Source organism: Odontesthes bonariensis, chromosome 24, assembly GCF_027942865.1.
Source record: "Odontesthes bonariensis isolate fOdoBon6 chromosome 24, fOdoBon6.hap1, whole genome shotgun sequence".
Taxonomy (NCBI): domain Eukaryota; kingdom Metazoa; phylum Chordata; class Actinopteri; order Atheriniformes; family Atherinopsidae; genus Odontesthes; species Odontesthes bonariensis.
The window spans coordinates 17,507,250-17,522,713 of NC_134529.1; the positions used below are offsets into that span (position 1 = coordinate 17,507,250).

General features: G+C 39.2%; 1 protein-coding gene across 1 annotated transcript; it reads left to right on the forward strand.

Moving 5' to 3' along the window:
- Positions 1-10,861: 10,861 nt before the first annotated feature.
- LOC142375083 (C-C motif chemokine 4-like) lies at positions 10,862-12,107 on the forward strand. Its single transcript, XM_075459004.1, has 3 exons — positions 10,862-11,030; positions 11,358-11,469; positions 11,768-12,107. The coding sequence occupies exons 1-3, from the start codon at positions 10,946-10,948 to the stop codon at positions 11,892-11,894; spliced, it is 324 nt and encodes a 107-aa protein (XP_075315119.1). The 5' UTR covers positions 10,862-10,945; the 3' UTR covers positions 11,895-12,107.
- The last annotated feature ends 3,357 nt before the right edge of the window (positions 12,108-15,464 follow it).

Below are 15,464 nucleotides of genomic sequence, written 5' to 3' on the forward strand. Positions count from 1 at the left end.
CTCCCAGATAGCTGACACCGTGGGTAAGTGCTGGAGGACCCGTTTTTGCACAAAGAAATCCAAAACGTCATTAGAGGAGTTTAGTTTCTCCCAGGAGGTGCTGTTCGGTCCTGAGCGGAGAAGTCCCCGACCAGCTCCCATAAGGCTGAGTAATCCGCCGCGTCCATGGTGGTGAGATCCTTCTGTCAGGTGGGGGTTTTAAGGGAGGACACGGATGCGGATTTTCCAAAAGTAAAATAGATTTATTTAACAAAAACAAAGTATCAAAAGGAAAGCGCGGCTGAGCCGGATAGAAAAACCTGAACTGTGGAAAAATTACAACAAAACAAAACACTTGGCATACTATGGAAAAAAACTTAACTTAACTTAGCTGTGGCGTGGCGTGGCGTGGCGTGGCGTGGCATGGAGGGTGACGTAAAAAGGTGCAAGGATCTCACAAGAACTGAAAGGAAACCTGGAAACTAAATACTGTGGATGGTGATTAAGGATGGGGTGCAGCTGAAGGAAATGAGTGCAGGTGACGTGAATGAAACTAATCAGGACCTGAACCAAAAACATGATCTAAACTAAGAACTAAAGACATTATCTAAAAACCAAACATGATCTAAAAAACACATGTCATGAGTCCATGGCATGACAGTATCCACATGTTGGAAAAAGGAGAGGGTGATGAAAAACAACCTCAAATTAACGCTTGCCAGCATCTGATGCCTTGTTGCACCAGCTAAATCCGACTCAGTTGTTATGAGGGAAAAAAACAAAAGATAAGAACCAGCTGACTGACTGGATCATGAAGACAAATTGATGAGTGATGTATGTACAAGCCCTGTGATGAATTAACGACCTGTACTGCGTGTAGTTTACCCATCACCACAGTTTAAACAACAAATTAGAGGGTCACAGCAAGTTCGCACACCATACATTTTGGACACTGGACCAGAGATGTTTAAAGGTCAGTGCCAAGCAACCTTCTTCGCTACTGCAATATAAGATACTTCTGCTTGACCCCACACGTGACACTGGATGTCCATCTTTTGTAAACAGTCTAGTTTAGAGTTCTTTCATGAAATGCTGACAGAAAGACATTCCCACGTGTCATTATGATGTTCTAACCTGAGCAAAAAGGCGGAACTTGGCTTATTTTACACCAATAGGAATTAATCACTGCTCCTGGACAAATAGACGTATTTGCTATGAAATTTCCTGTTTACTGACTGAAAAATAGACATCTGCGTTAAAATAAAGAATGAAAAATATGAATATAAATATGAAATAACAAATATGGAAACAAAAGACAAGAAAATACATAATTTGTTATTGAAAGGAAATAATTTGTGTTTTAGTAACACCTAATTTCCCAATGTGTTACAATGTTATTCGCTTTGTTGGGTCCTTTTTTAAAAGAAATTCTTCAGTTATAAAGAAATTGTTGTAGATTCTGTCATACACCCCTCACGTTGTAAAGAGTGTCTTTGTTGAGATGTTAACTTTTTTAAATGGGATTCCTACTTCACTAAAATCTAGATTCCAGCTTCTGAAAGTCACAACTATTCAAACTCAAGTCGACATAAGAGGAAAACCAGAAAGCCACCCATAAATCTTCTTTTTTTTTTTGCCAACTATGAGTATCCACAGCAGCAAGCTGAGAGTGCATCGAGCCTCCGGCACATCTTCCTGCAGGTTGGCTGTTGGATGTTTCTTTTGTGTAGCTGTGTCTGGCATAGGCTGACTTGGAGAGAGCTGCTCAGATGTCCACGTGTTGTGGAGATTTTGAACAGTCAGAAACAAAAGAGAAATTTTTTTTTCCTTTTTATGCCTTTGTGGATCGACATTTGTAAGGCCAAGAGTGGCTCACCAAATAACTAGAAACCAACCTGACCCAATTCTGTATCCCATGTTGAGTCCATTTCTACAGCCCAACAGTCTCTTTCACCTCTTGCCCTGAGGTATCCTACATACGTGATGCACGGTGCTGTCAGCTGCTTCTTCTCATCTGCCAACGATTAGATTTACCACCACGGCACGAAGTGTGTAGAGTTCACACTTTCGCTTCAATTCCATCCCCACTGTGTAAGTTCCCTGACCAACCACTAGAAGCTACGTCAGCGAGCACAAGGAAATGATCCATCACTGTTCACTTTTGGGAAACAGAACTAGTTTGGTTTGTCAGAACACAGAAACACCCAAGATGCCACGTCCCTCTCCACCCACTGTGCTTGAGTTTACTGATGAATCCATTTGTGACTCATTGGGTTTATGAGTGTGTCCTTGATGTTGCAGTGGTCACAAGGCTGGCTGCGTGGTGACACCTTAACTCTAATTGCCCTTTGTCTCCATGGAGACACAAAGTGTGACACCAAAGCCCCTAACAAAGTGATAAGCAAACTGAAAGGGCGGAGGTGGGATGTTGTCCTTCTGAAAGGTTGAATATAATCGCAGTAGTTTAGGAACATTTTCTTTTACTTAAGATGTTCTGACTGAATGTTTTTGTCCCTCCCAAGTTTTCTTGAAATATAATTGCATCAGTTTGTAAAGATGAATATGTGTACTGTTTGCATCAGTTGATTATAGAAAAAAAGGAGAGAAATAAGAGGGAAAGAATCCCTCTGAGGACATTTATTGGTCTTAAAACTGATTTCAAATCAGCTGGGTCTGTCTTTTTTGCATCCTGTGGCTGAAGTAATGACTAAGTGTGTAAAGACTGTATGTATGTGTGCGTGCATTCTTGTTCTCCCGTGTCCGTTGGGTCCAAAAACTGGAACCCCACCATACATAAAGGGTCCCCACATTTTTAAAAGAGATTTTGTATAGAGTTATAATTTAGCCATATGGTTAGGGTTAGAACTGGGTTGAGGCTAGATTAAGAGTAAAGTTTGCATGCTAAATGTTTAGGCATTCAGCTGTGATGCCTAAACAGGTTAGGGTAAGGGGCTGGGATGTGCATTATGTCAATGGTGAATCACCACAAAGATAGCGAAGGAAGTTTGTGTGTCTGTGTATGTCTGTGTTTTAAACATAATCCCTAATCCTGGTGACCATTCCTTGAACCTCTTCCTGGCTCAGAGGCCATGGACAAAGACAACAACATCCTGTGAGAATACACACAGATTCACACACACACAAGCAAATATAAGTAAACGGGCATTCATGATGGATAAATTCAGCCCATTTCTTTATTTAGACACTCTTGCTAATAAAGTCTGACCTTTGACCAGCTCTGCTTCACAAAAATGACACCAGCACCTCATCACACCCTGCTGTCAGTTTGGACTGTTAGTCCATTTTTGTCCATTTTAATCTCTGATAAGCATTTTATCCGCATCACTTATCGCTTATCAGTCTGCCCGAATATAGATATTTCTGGGAAAGAAAACAGCACAACAATATTTCACATTCTTCTAAAAAAAAATTGTGACCGGATGTTTCCTCCAATGTCTTGAGATTTCTACATCTGACAGTCAACTTCCAGGAAGCTGCTCTATGAATGTGAGATTTCCACATAAACTCTAACCTATGTTTTGGTGCCTTCCTGAATGTATTTCTAATGTGCATGCGCATTTGTGGCGTCGACGCAAAGTTTTCAACACGGGTTACATAAGAAATGTGAGGATGAGAAATTCTCTGATATGTTATCAGAGAACATTGTGTTTGTAGGGAGAACAGGCACCAGACTGACTCAGCAGTAGACAGCAGGACTCTGTAATTCAGGTGTGACCAGTAAACAGACAGACATCACTGTTATTCTCACGCTTGTACAGAAAAGGCTGTGTATATGTTGTTGCTGTGGAAAATGTAAGGAAAAACAGAATTCAATGATTTGAAAATCTCACAAAGTAATATTTAATTCCCGACAGAACTTAGAAAAAAGTTTCAAATGTTGTGAGTGAGGAAATTTGACTCAAATTAGCTCATTGAATTTGATGGCAGTAATATATCCCATGAAAGTTGGGGCAGAAGCAACAAAAGACTGGAAAAATAAGGGGTACTAACAAGAAACAGCTGGAGGAGCATGTTGCAACTGATTAGGTAGCATGTTAGTAACATGACTGGATATAAAAAAGAGCACCTTAGAGATGCAGAGTCTCTCAGAATTAAAGATAGGCAGAGGTTCAGAAATCTGTGAAAAAAACTTAAATCTGCATTTACAGTTCATAGAACAAATTTCATATCAACCTTCCTCAATGTGAAGTTTATTGGACTAAATATTTCATAATCTACAGTACATATTATCATCAAAGTTTTCAGAGACCCTGGAGACATCTCCAGGACAAAGGCAGAAGCCAGTATTGGATCCAACGTGATCTTCAGGCCCTCAGGCAGCGCTGTATCATAAACAGATGTGATTCTGTAATGGAAAATTGTCTGTGAACGCAGTTCACTGTGCCATCCACAAATGCAGGTTAAAGGTCTATTACTCAAAGAGGAAGCCACATATTGAATATGATCCAGAAGCACTGCTGACTTCTCTAGACCAAAGCTAATTCAAAATGGACTGAGGCAAAGTGGAAAACTGTTCTGTGGTCAGATGGATCAGCATTTGAAATTCTTTATAGGAATTATGGACGCCACATCCTCATGGCTGAAGAGGAAAAGGACCATCCAGCTTTTTATCAGAGCCTTTTTTTCATCAAAGTCTGCATCTCTGATGGTATGGGGGTACTGGGGGTACATTAGTGCCTGGCAATGGCAATTTGCACATGAGAAAAGACAATGCTGAAAGGCATATACAGGTTGAGCAACTAAAATCCTATATCCTGTTTTATATATCAGACAAGAAAGGGACAACATTGCTAAGCATTAATTCAGTCTATGTCTTTTATTTGATCCCTTTCAAGCTTTAACCCCATGTATGATTAAACTCTGCTCAGACAGGGATGCAAACTGAAACTTGCCTGGTCGATGGGGGCATTCACATTACAAAAATGAAGGTGCCATCATAACCTTTTCAGTATATTTTTTTCCAACGTTTGAGAGAGTTTTCTGCAATTTGAAAAGAAAACTCACTCCATATCGGTGGTAACTACTGACAACAGGAAAAAATGTGAAATGTTTTATTCCACATTACTTCCTCTGCCTCTGAAGTTGCTTGTGAAATGTAACTGTTTCTAATTGTTAAGTGATGTGAAAACATACAGTAAACTTTATAGAACGAGGAAGCTTTTTTTGTATGAATGTTGCACTTTTTCAGGCTCATCTAAATGTCCCCTGCCTCCTGAATGTGCATTATTGTCTTCCTGCCCTCAGTCTCTGCTGCACTGGTTTTCTTTCTGCCAAATTGAGATGTTAAAAGCTTGTTTTAAAGTCTCGTAAATCTCTTGATGTCTTATTTTGTTTTGCAGACTCTATGTGCAACAGTGTGGCATTCTTCCTGCCAGCAGGGTAGTTGTCTTGGAGAGCTTAGGGAGAAACTTAGGGAAGGCCGTATATTTGATGAATGAGTATCTCTTATCTGAACTAGTCAGGGGCCTCCAGGAGGAGTGGATGTGCAGAGAAGAGAGAGTGGATATAGTTTATGAGTCCTTTTTTTTTTTTCAAAAGACATTCTTAGAAAAATGCTAAACTTAAGTATCTTCACGTGGGCAGATAAGCCCAGCATCCCCCATATACCCATAACTATCTGCACTTTTAAATAGGATAATTCAATTAAATACCAACAAAAACTCATATTCATTGACTGCATTGATGCTCCTAATTTCCAAACGGTCACAGTGTAATTCTTATCTCATCTGCAGATTTGTGAGCAAATATCTGAGCTGTCTGATGTCACTCTTTTATCTATTGGAACCATAACTTCTCCACTTTGATTGGTTTATCGTAAATTGAAATGAATACATGTCCCGAAGCAAAGATAACCCTAATATAAGAAGGTAAGCAATTAGTTTAGACAGAAATGAAAAGAGGTAAACTCCAAATATGTAGTTCCTCCCCATGTCCTTCTACTGCCACCCAGTGGTTACTTTGACGTTTAAATTCAGACGTTCAAGATCCTGAATAGACTGTCTGCTGTTGGGGGTTAAAGGAGAAAAATAGATTATAATTTTCACCTCTTTAATGTCTTCTCCTTATAAAGCACATTTTGCAGTCCCCATATTGTGTCTCATTAGAAATTTGTGGATTTAAACTTTCCCGGGCTGTCTCTACCACTCAGTTTAGGTCAATAATGAATATGTTGAATATGTGTTATGGTGTTGTTTTTCCAGATTTTGATCATTTGATTAAAAAAAAAAACATAGATTCTCATTATTATGGCCCCAAGCAAATTTAAAAAATTGCAAAGAAACATTTGCTCCATAACATTTGCTGTGGGCCATAAATTGTTGATAAAGATAAAGATGTGGATGTAGTCATGATGACAATAACGTGAATGAATTGTGAAGAGCTGTTTTGAAGCCTTGAGTTCAGCATTCCGACATCGCCATCTTGGTCATTTAGAAGCTGGCAGTGACCTTATTTGGTAAAGAAAGTGGAGCCAGAGAGAATTACTTGAAACCTGATTTGACAAAAAACACACATCCTTGAGGTGTCATTTCTATTTAAATTAAAAATTTCTTTTAAAAAAGGACCCAACAATTAACTTTTTTTTCTCAGTGAGAACATTAAAGTGTTAAAGTATTTGGTCCTGTTAACTGAAAATAAAACATTTTCATTGTCAAACTTTGAACATGAAACGTAACTGAAGTAGATTTTTTTTTTCCTGGGAAAAAAATACTGGACGCTATAGCAGAACCAAAGGCAGAAACAACCTTTTGATGTATACATTTTACATGTTAAATGTAAAATAAGATGTTCCTTCGAAACAACTGGTGTGCCGTTGTTCTGTGCTGAAGGTTTTCTTTGCTATGTGCTGTGGTTAAACTGTTTTCCGCGTGTGTTATGTTGCAGCGAGGAACTCTCCAGTCATAAACCGCCGCGTCGTGGATCTTGATGTGTCTAACTCTTGGATTATTTTATGTTAATGGTAAAAAGACTAAAATGTCAATGCAACTTGCATCTGATAGAATATCACCTAAGCTTATTTCCTGTTTTAAAAGGGTTTTTGTCGTGTCTAAGTTGAGTTTTACACAATTCAGACTTGTAGATAAGGTCAAACCATTCAGTAATGATAGTTTATATCATGTTGCCTTTGTGCAACACCATAGGTCATTTAAAATTAACTCTTTTGAACTATTTCAAAGAGATTTGACAACAACATTTTGAAATTGTCACTCAATTTTATCTCACTGAACCAACGATAATATATATCACAATAATTACATCAAATAAATATGAAAAATACTGACAAACTTCCTGTCTTGATTCTTCAGTTAACCTGACTGGCACTGAGGCCAATGGAGCCTGCATGTACTCTACACACCCTTTCACGGCTTGATGGGATCCAGCCTCCGTAATTCATAATGCAAATATTTTACATGGGAGCCAGTATAAATTTTCCCTTGTTGACTGGTAATTGCCTCATAAAATGTAACAAAATTGACAGAACAGGAGAGTCCGCGTGTGTAAAACCAATATCTTTCTTAAACTTCCTCTGTCGGATCTGTTCTCAGAATTTGCACCCATAGTTGTTCCAGGTGAACATTATCAGTGGGGGTGTGGGTTACAGGGTGCAATCGGGTAAGTTTGTGGTGTAAACTTGCTGATCTGTGATTCTGGCAAGTACCACTCTCCCCTCCCACTAACCCCTGAGCAGACTTTCCATTTAATTCTTTCCATCAAACCTCAGTTCACACCAGTGATGTCATGCGGGTGTGTTTGCTATGATTTCCCTCCTGTGTTTGACACATGTCACAGCTCCCCTCAATCATGATCAGGCTTTTTAAAAATGAGCAAACTGTTCATTTTTTTGGCAATATTTTGTTGCAAATGTTTTTATTTCTTTATTTATTTTACTGAGATTACAAGGCAATAAACCTTTTTTTTCATTGAAGCAGCTCTCGATCTGGTATCTGGGCCCCGCTGATTGAACTATATGTCGACAGAAATGTATCTGTGTTGGTTGTACGTAGGTGAAATCTGCTCACTCGAGAAGATTTTTTTTTTTTTTAACCCTGCTTGTTTTTTACGCAACCATGCTTGTGCATTCAAATTGCATTGTACCCCTGCCTCTGTTACTAACCACAGGTTTCAGTTTGACTTAGCAGAAGATGGATTTCTGTTGAAGTCAGCTTCAGGGGTTTTTTAACTTGTTGTTAGCATGCATGCTGATTACATATGGCTTTTTACTCCATTATACAGCACCTATTAATGACTTATTCTGCATGATAATACTCTACTTAATCATTAACTAAAGTTTTCCATCAATGATATGAGATTACATTTGATTTGTAAATGAGGAGGTTGTTTTAGATAAATTAATAACTTGATACGCTTTGTACAATATGTATCCTATGAAGTGGACGGAAGTGGACAAAAAACACTGTTTTTGTGATTCTATCAGTAGCAATAGACATGATCTACTCTTATAACAAAACGCTTGTAACAAAAGACCAAGTTATTTGGCTCAATCGTGTAAATAATTCTGAAATACGTCATTCTAGCTCTGAATATGTGCGCATTGAGCTGCTTGTGACTCATTCGATACACACGTTTGTTCTTCACCTTGATGAAACTTAAAAAACACTTTGAAAAAAACAGATTAGAAATACTTTCGCAGAAAAGGCCAAAAATTGTTGACGGATACTCTTTTGTGTGCCGCTCCTCTACCAATGAATGAGAAAAGAGACGGCATCAACAGTAACAGTAACTGTCTGGTACTTCCTGTTTGTGGCATGTAATTATCTCTTCACTAACAGCGAGGAGAGTTGTTAGACGAGAATACTCCATATTCTCGAACTGATATATATGGGAGAATGACAGCTCATGCGGTACTGTCACCATATACAGCCTCCACTAAGCAAACATAGGCAGCCACGGGAATAGGGCCGACTGAGGTTCAACGTCGTTACCCCTGGCTGTTTTATGGCAATGGCTCGCTTTTTGGTGAGCCGGCTTTGGTGCAGTAATGGTTTTTAGATCTGGTTAGGTTTTGTGTTCGTGGATTTAGCTCAACAGACAAAATGGAGATAAAGCAATGATCTGGTTCAGCTTTAACATCTGGACTTGAGCCGTTTTGCTTTTTCTGCGTTATTTCTTCTGGCTCACAGAATGTGAGCCATCATGGGGATCTTTATGACTACTAGGGCGGCATTTTCACATTTGAGATTCACCTACCACCCGTGAGCAGCACTGGGGAGGTTGTTGGAGAAAACGTTTTCATTAATGGCTCAGTAGCTGAATATAGTCATGTAGAGGAAGGCATTATTAAAAGCTTTATAATGACTAATAAAGAGTAAATAAGCCAGTAATCTGCAAGAAAGCAACAAATCATATGTCAGTGAATGTATGTTTTCTTTATGTAAACTGTTAACAGTGTTTTGAAAAAGTAAGGATTAACCAGTTTTTAAACTTGTCAACATTTCGATATGATGCTTGTTATGTGTTACAAGACCTATCATTAGTAAAATGAATCATCTATATGATGACCGATGATGTCTGCTTTGAATCTGAACAGCACCACGTAAATTCTCAGAAGGGTGAGGTCAGACGTAAAATAGTGACGGAAGCAAAAATGACACCTTTGCTCAGGCTTCTTGCCTTCTCTCACAGCCCGTGAGGTACCGATGAAATATGAAAGTTCTGGTTCAAACATGTACGGAAGAATAATCAAAACATTAGAATAGCTAATTCAGAGTGAACATGGCAAGCAGTGTCATTCACTAGCAGGGCCAGACCACTATATTCACAGATCCCCATTCACTGAATGAATCGATAACTGCTGCGGGACTTTGATATTGACCTATTTTCCAGTTATGGTATGTGCTGTGGTTGAGTATCTTGTTGAGGAAGTCTTAGCAGACAGAAGCATCCTTGTGGCTTAGGGATTAGTCACAGACCCCCCCTGTCCACTTGTTCAAAGTATTGACCAAGAACCACAACATTACAATCTATGTCCCATCTCTTCCTGTCATCTTTGTTGTCAAATATCAGTGTTTCTTTATCTTACTGTGTAGTGGCAAATGAAAACATTGCTACTAGCACCTTATCAATCCTCCACCCATGTCTCTCAAGCGTGCCATGTTACAATCTATTTTCTAAAATCCCCTCATATTTAGAAATGCTCAGTGTGAAAGGAAAAGCACTTTCGTCATAACCGTCAAAAACGACCAGCCATGGTCAGAGCCAACAATCGGAAGGCAGATGGTTGCGGTTTTAAGACCTCCTGCTGTGAGGTACCTGAGCATCAGTGGGTTTGAAACGCGACTTGAAATACTCCTCTTTAAAAAAAATGCTCTTCTTAAACTTCTCTAAGTTTAAGCGTACTTTAAACTTTGTGATGGATAGATTTTAATCGGATTAGTCGAGCAATTCTTTAAATAGACCTGTTTTTTTTAGGCACGATTTCACACATAAGTAATAATGTGACTTTTAAATGTTTCAATTTTTGGAAATCGTAACCTCAAACAAACATAATGTCAGTAGTAACAGGGAGGGGAGCATCAAGCCACAATGCATCTGCACACTGCATGCAGATGCTCGTGCACAAATTGCACACACACACACACACACAGGTACCGAGGTGTCGATGTGGTGTGTTCTGTTTCAAAGAATCCGTTCTCACCCACAGCAACAAGTGTGCTCCCCCCTCACTCTTGTTTCCCCTTTTGAGAAGTGTTGACCACATGACCGCAGGTGATTTGAAGGCTGGCTAGTTTCAGCTTGCAATCTGCTTATTTGTCATGGAACTTGTTTTGTCACACACACACACACACACACACACACACACACACACACACGTCTTTTTTTTAGTTGTAGCACAATAAAAGTGGAGGTGCTGTGTGAGAAGCAGACAAAGAGACGGCAGACACCCACTTGGACAAGCAACCTGCAAGAGTGTATCGAAGCAAACAAGATGACGACGACAATGATGAAGAACCCCGTCACTCTGCTGGCCTGCATCTTGATTTTCTCATCTCTCACCGTCCTGGCATCTGACAGTAAGCTGCTTGCATACCAATTCATTTTAATTTAATTTATTTTTCTTTACGGACAAACAGTCGGTTTCTGTAGTAATTTATTAAAAGGCTGCTTTAGTATCTATTCAGTGTTACTGTAATAAATAAACAGAAACATCTCTCTCTCTCTTTATATATATAATCAAATTTATTTTTTTTATTTTTTCATTTTATTTTTTTATTATATATAGATATACATATATATTTTTCTATATGTATATCTATATATAGATATATATAGAGAATATTTTGTAAGAAAAGTTTGTTTCTAATGCCAACTTAACTTTTTTTTCTCCATTCTGATTTCAGACACCTTCGGTCCGGATAAGTGCTGCTTTAAGTTCATTGCCAACCGCCTACCAAAGAACAAGGTGACGAGCTACAAATACACGGACAGGCTGTGTTCGATGGAAGGTGTGCTGTAAGTGTCTCCCCTCGTTTTTTGCAAACCTCAGAATTAAAGGGCCAGGGTCGAAATCATTCATCTTTTATATCTAAATACATCAAAGCAATGTGAAGAGATTTTTTAGCAACTTTAGGTACTCTCACTCAAAAAACTTTAAACACAGATCGATGGTTACACGAAGTTAAGCCAATCTAAAAATGCTTATAAGTTAACGCGCACAAACATGACAGTTTATTCAACACCGAATGTACGCTGTGATCAGAACGAAATTCAAGAAGCAAACTCAAAATTGCTCTGTCAATCTTCGTTTCAGCTTTACCATGAAGAGGGGCAATGAAATCTGCGCCGACGCAACTCAACAGTGGGTGAAGGACATCATTGAGGCCAAAGACAGGACAAAGAGAGGGACCACCACCACCACCACCGGGGCATCTGAGTGACCCAGTATATGTGTACCACTATGCTTAAAAACGTCCTGAGCCAAGCAAAAGAGGTGTAGAGATTTATCTATAGCTCTCTCTAAATTCATACAGAATATTTTACTTCTCAGATTATCGATCAATGCATCATGGTATTTCTACTACTATTTGTTCTTCTTTGTATTTTCCCTTTTTTTTTTTTTTTTAATCTGAATAAAAGCTATTTTGTGGTAAGTCTTGATCTGAAGTGATTGTCAAACAAAAAGAACATATATGCACATATATGATATCTGCCAACCATCTACATTATTGCAAATTTCGATAGGAAAGAAATGCATTCGGTCTCCTCTTTCACTTCATACAGCAGAGCATCAAAACCGATGTGGTTTCTGGTTGATGAAACCACAGGAAATTCTTATCTGTGCCACAAAGGATAGATAGTTCCCTACAAAAAAAATTGAAATCGAAAACCAAACAAAGACATTGACATCTTTAGACAAACATGAACAAGTCATAGCTTTTTGAGATTATTTCGAAGAAAATAATCTTTCTTTTAATCCTGTGTAAATAAGCAATCATGACAACCTCAAAAGGCCTGTATGGATTTGCACCTGTGTGGCCAGCAGGTGTCGCTCCCCTCTCTCTTGTTCGTTCTCCAGTTATGTTTCACAGCAGTCTCCCCCAGTCCAGTTTATATCTCTCTAAGTGGACTGCAGCAAAATGAGAATTGTTTAATTCAATTTACAAGTGCACTCCTGACAACAGGAGCTGGATGAGGTCATGTTATGAGGCTCTCAGCCCCTGTGAGAGCTGGCGAGCGGGGCAAATCTGAACTTAAACCCCCTTGAGTGACTGCTATATATGCTCAATGCTAAATAAAACACACTCTAGAAAAAAAATCATTTTCATTACAGTCAACATTAGGTTGTGAAGTTTAACCACCAGCTTTATTTTCTTTCTTTGACATTTGAAAATAAACTGACCTGAAAATTGCAGTGATTGCACCTCATCTGAGGTCTGTGCAGTGACATCTCCGCCAAGACTATTTTTGAATAGTTTCAGACCTAGATCTTTATTTTCATGTCCTGCGTGCCACCCTAAGTGCGACCTCAAATGTACGAATACGTACACAGCTTTATGAGCGTGCTATAGGTTATCTCTGCATTTGCTCACAAACGAAGCTTTATTGACACCACGGTTGACACATTGGAGGAGATGGTCTGATTAGACTTTGGAGGACCTGCTGCATAGATTTACATAGTAATTAGGATGAAAATAGGACAGAGATGCGGTGGCTTGAGTGCCTCCTCTTTGCAACTGTGATGATGTTTTTGGAAACATCAAGTGAATTAACCAGAGTAAGCTGGAGTTCATCATGTCAGAGGATCCATGAAAGAGTAGATATGTTGATGGATTTTATACTAAATCCACAGCTCATATAACTTTTGTCATGTTGGATTGCTGTGGCGAATAAGCTCATTCATGAGACCAAGAGGGGAGTCATGGAGATGTCCTTTTAAGCTTACATACAACCAAGCCACCAAACAGCACGACCCACCTGTGGTAGAAGAAAATAAGGACGTAGCAGAAGCGCGCAGTCTGAGGTTTCACAGCCACAGCTGCTGAAATGAACATGTAGATGAAGTGAGGATGCATTTCTGTAAAAATGTCCCGATAGAGGTCAAGCTCCTTATCTAAAATCTGACACAAGCAAAAGTATTGTCAGAATAGTGCTTGTGCAAGCGATCGTTGTGAAGGAAAAAAGTGAGGGAGATTCCTTTTTATTTGATTCATCTGCACACATACTTTGTCTCTCACAAACACACTCAGCCGAACCTATATCAATTTATTTCACCGATACATGTACAACTGTAAGCCATTCCCAAGTTCAACTACGCACATGCTCACATTCATTGCTAGAATCAATTTAGAATCACCAGTTAACCTAAGGTGCATGTTTCTGGAAGAAGCCGAAGTTCCCAGAATGCAAACTCCACACCGAAAGATCCTAGCTGGGATATGAACCAGGAACAGGAAGGTGTGCTAACCACCACACCACCACGCACCCCCATTAAGATATATGTAGTCTTGTTCATAGAACACTTGATTTTCACTCCAAAACCATGCAAAACAATCTGAAGGCCCCCAGGTTGAAAATCACGGCATTATATGACATAATTGCCTTGTTCAAAGAAATGCAACAATTAAGCATTTCACTTTTGTTGCTAATGGAGCTTTTACAGTACTTTGCATACAGTGATGCCATCTCATACATGCATCACTGCATGTCACTGTCGGACATAACATCACAACAAACCCGACCCATCCGCTGTGAAAGGATTTGTCACTTGATGAATAATCCTCTTGTGGCTCTAATAATTTTTTTATGATAATTGAAAATTTGAGAAAGGGAAATAAAAAGCTGGTTGAAATGACATGGAATAGCCCTATAATGCAAATAATATAGACAATACACTGTTGATAAAATAGCGTTCGATGGATTTGTGGGTAAAAAAAAAACATTGGGCATCTTTTGAATTTGAAATAGACCATCTAGACCCCATAGTTATCTGTCCCGTAAGCAAAATAGAGGCTTTACGACTTTTCTAAGTGGCCTTTTTAAAATTGCTCAATAATTCATGTGATTTCTCTGTCTTCTCTGTCTGTGATTTGACTGTCTGACCCACCTTTTTTTAGCCAGCTAAATAATAGCCCCACAGCTCTAATGCTTGAGATTTCTCCCATCGTATAGCTTCACCTTTCACCATAAAAAAGAACAACATTGCATTTTATGAAGCAGAATTAAAACAAAAACAATCTGGACTGTAATTTCAAAGAGGGGAAACTCTAACCCAAGACGGTCTGTGATAACATGCATTGAAAATGAATGTTTATCTCTCTATTTGCCAAAATATATTTGGTCTTTTTCAGCATGTAGTGACTCACGAAACACCATGTGATGATAAATGGAGCCACAAAAACAGCAAGTCAGAGGCCTTGGACTGACAAAGCCAGCAGTGGTGGTGAGCTCAAACAATGCGTCTGTCTTCATGAAAGGTCCTGCATTATCCTCACAATAAAAGAATGTTTGTTCATTAGAAGCTGAATCAAAACCACTCTGCTGTAACACACTTGAATGGCGGAATGTATGTGGCGTGAACAAAGAAAAAGGAAAAACAGAGAAACATAAAAGCCAGCCAGAGTCAGCCAAGAGATGGAGATGAAAGGGGAGTGAAAAGAGTTTGTGAAGGCTACAGTCGCCGTGGTGATCCAGTCAGAAGTGAGGAGCACAATGGGGAGCGGGCACACACGCATGCACACAGAACACAGATGAAGACACACACGTGTATAAATAACCAGCGTGTGATGTCAGCTTTTCCTGACAGATGGGATCAACATAAATTAAGCCTTGTGAGAACTAGTGTGTGTACGTGCGTGTGTGTGTGTTCACTGTAGGGATGAAGACAGAGTCAAAGAGATGACAGGAGAGGAGAGAACACACACAAATATATGCAGGGTTCACAATTAGAGGGCCGTTATCATGCTTGCAGGGTAATTACACTGTAAATCACTCGTCTAATTGTTGTAATT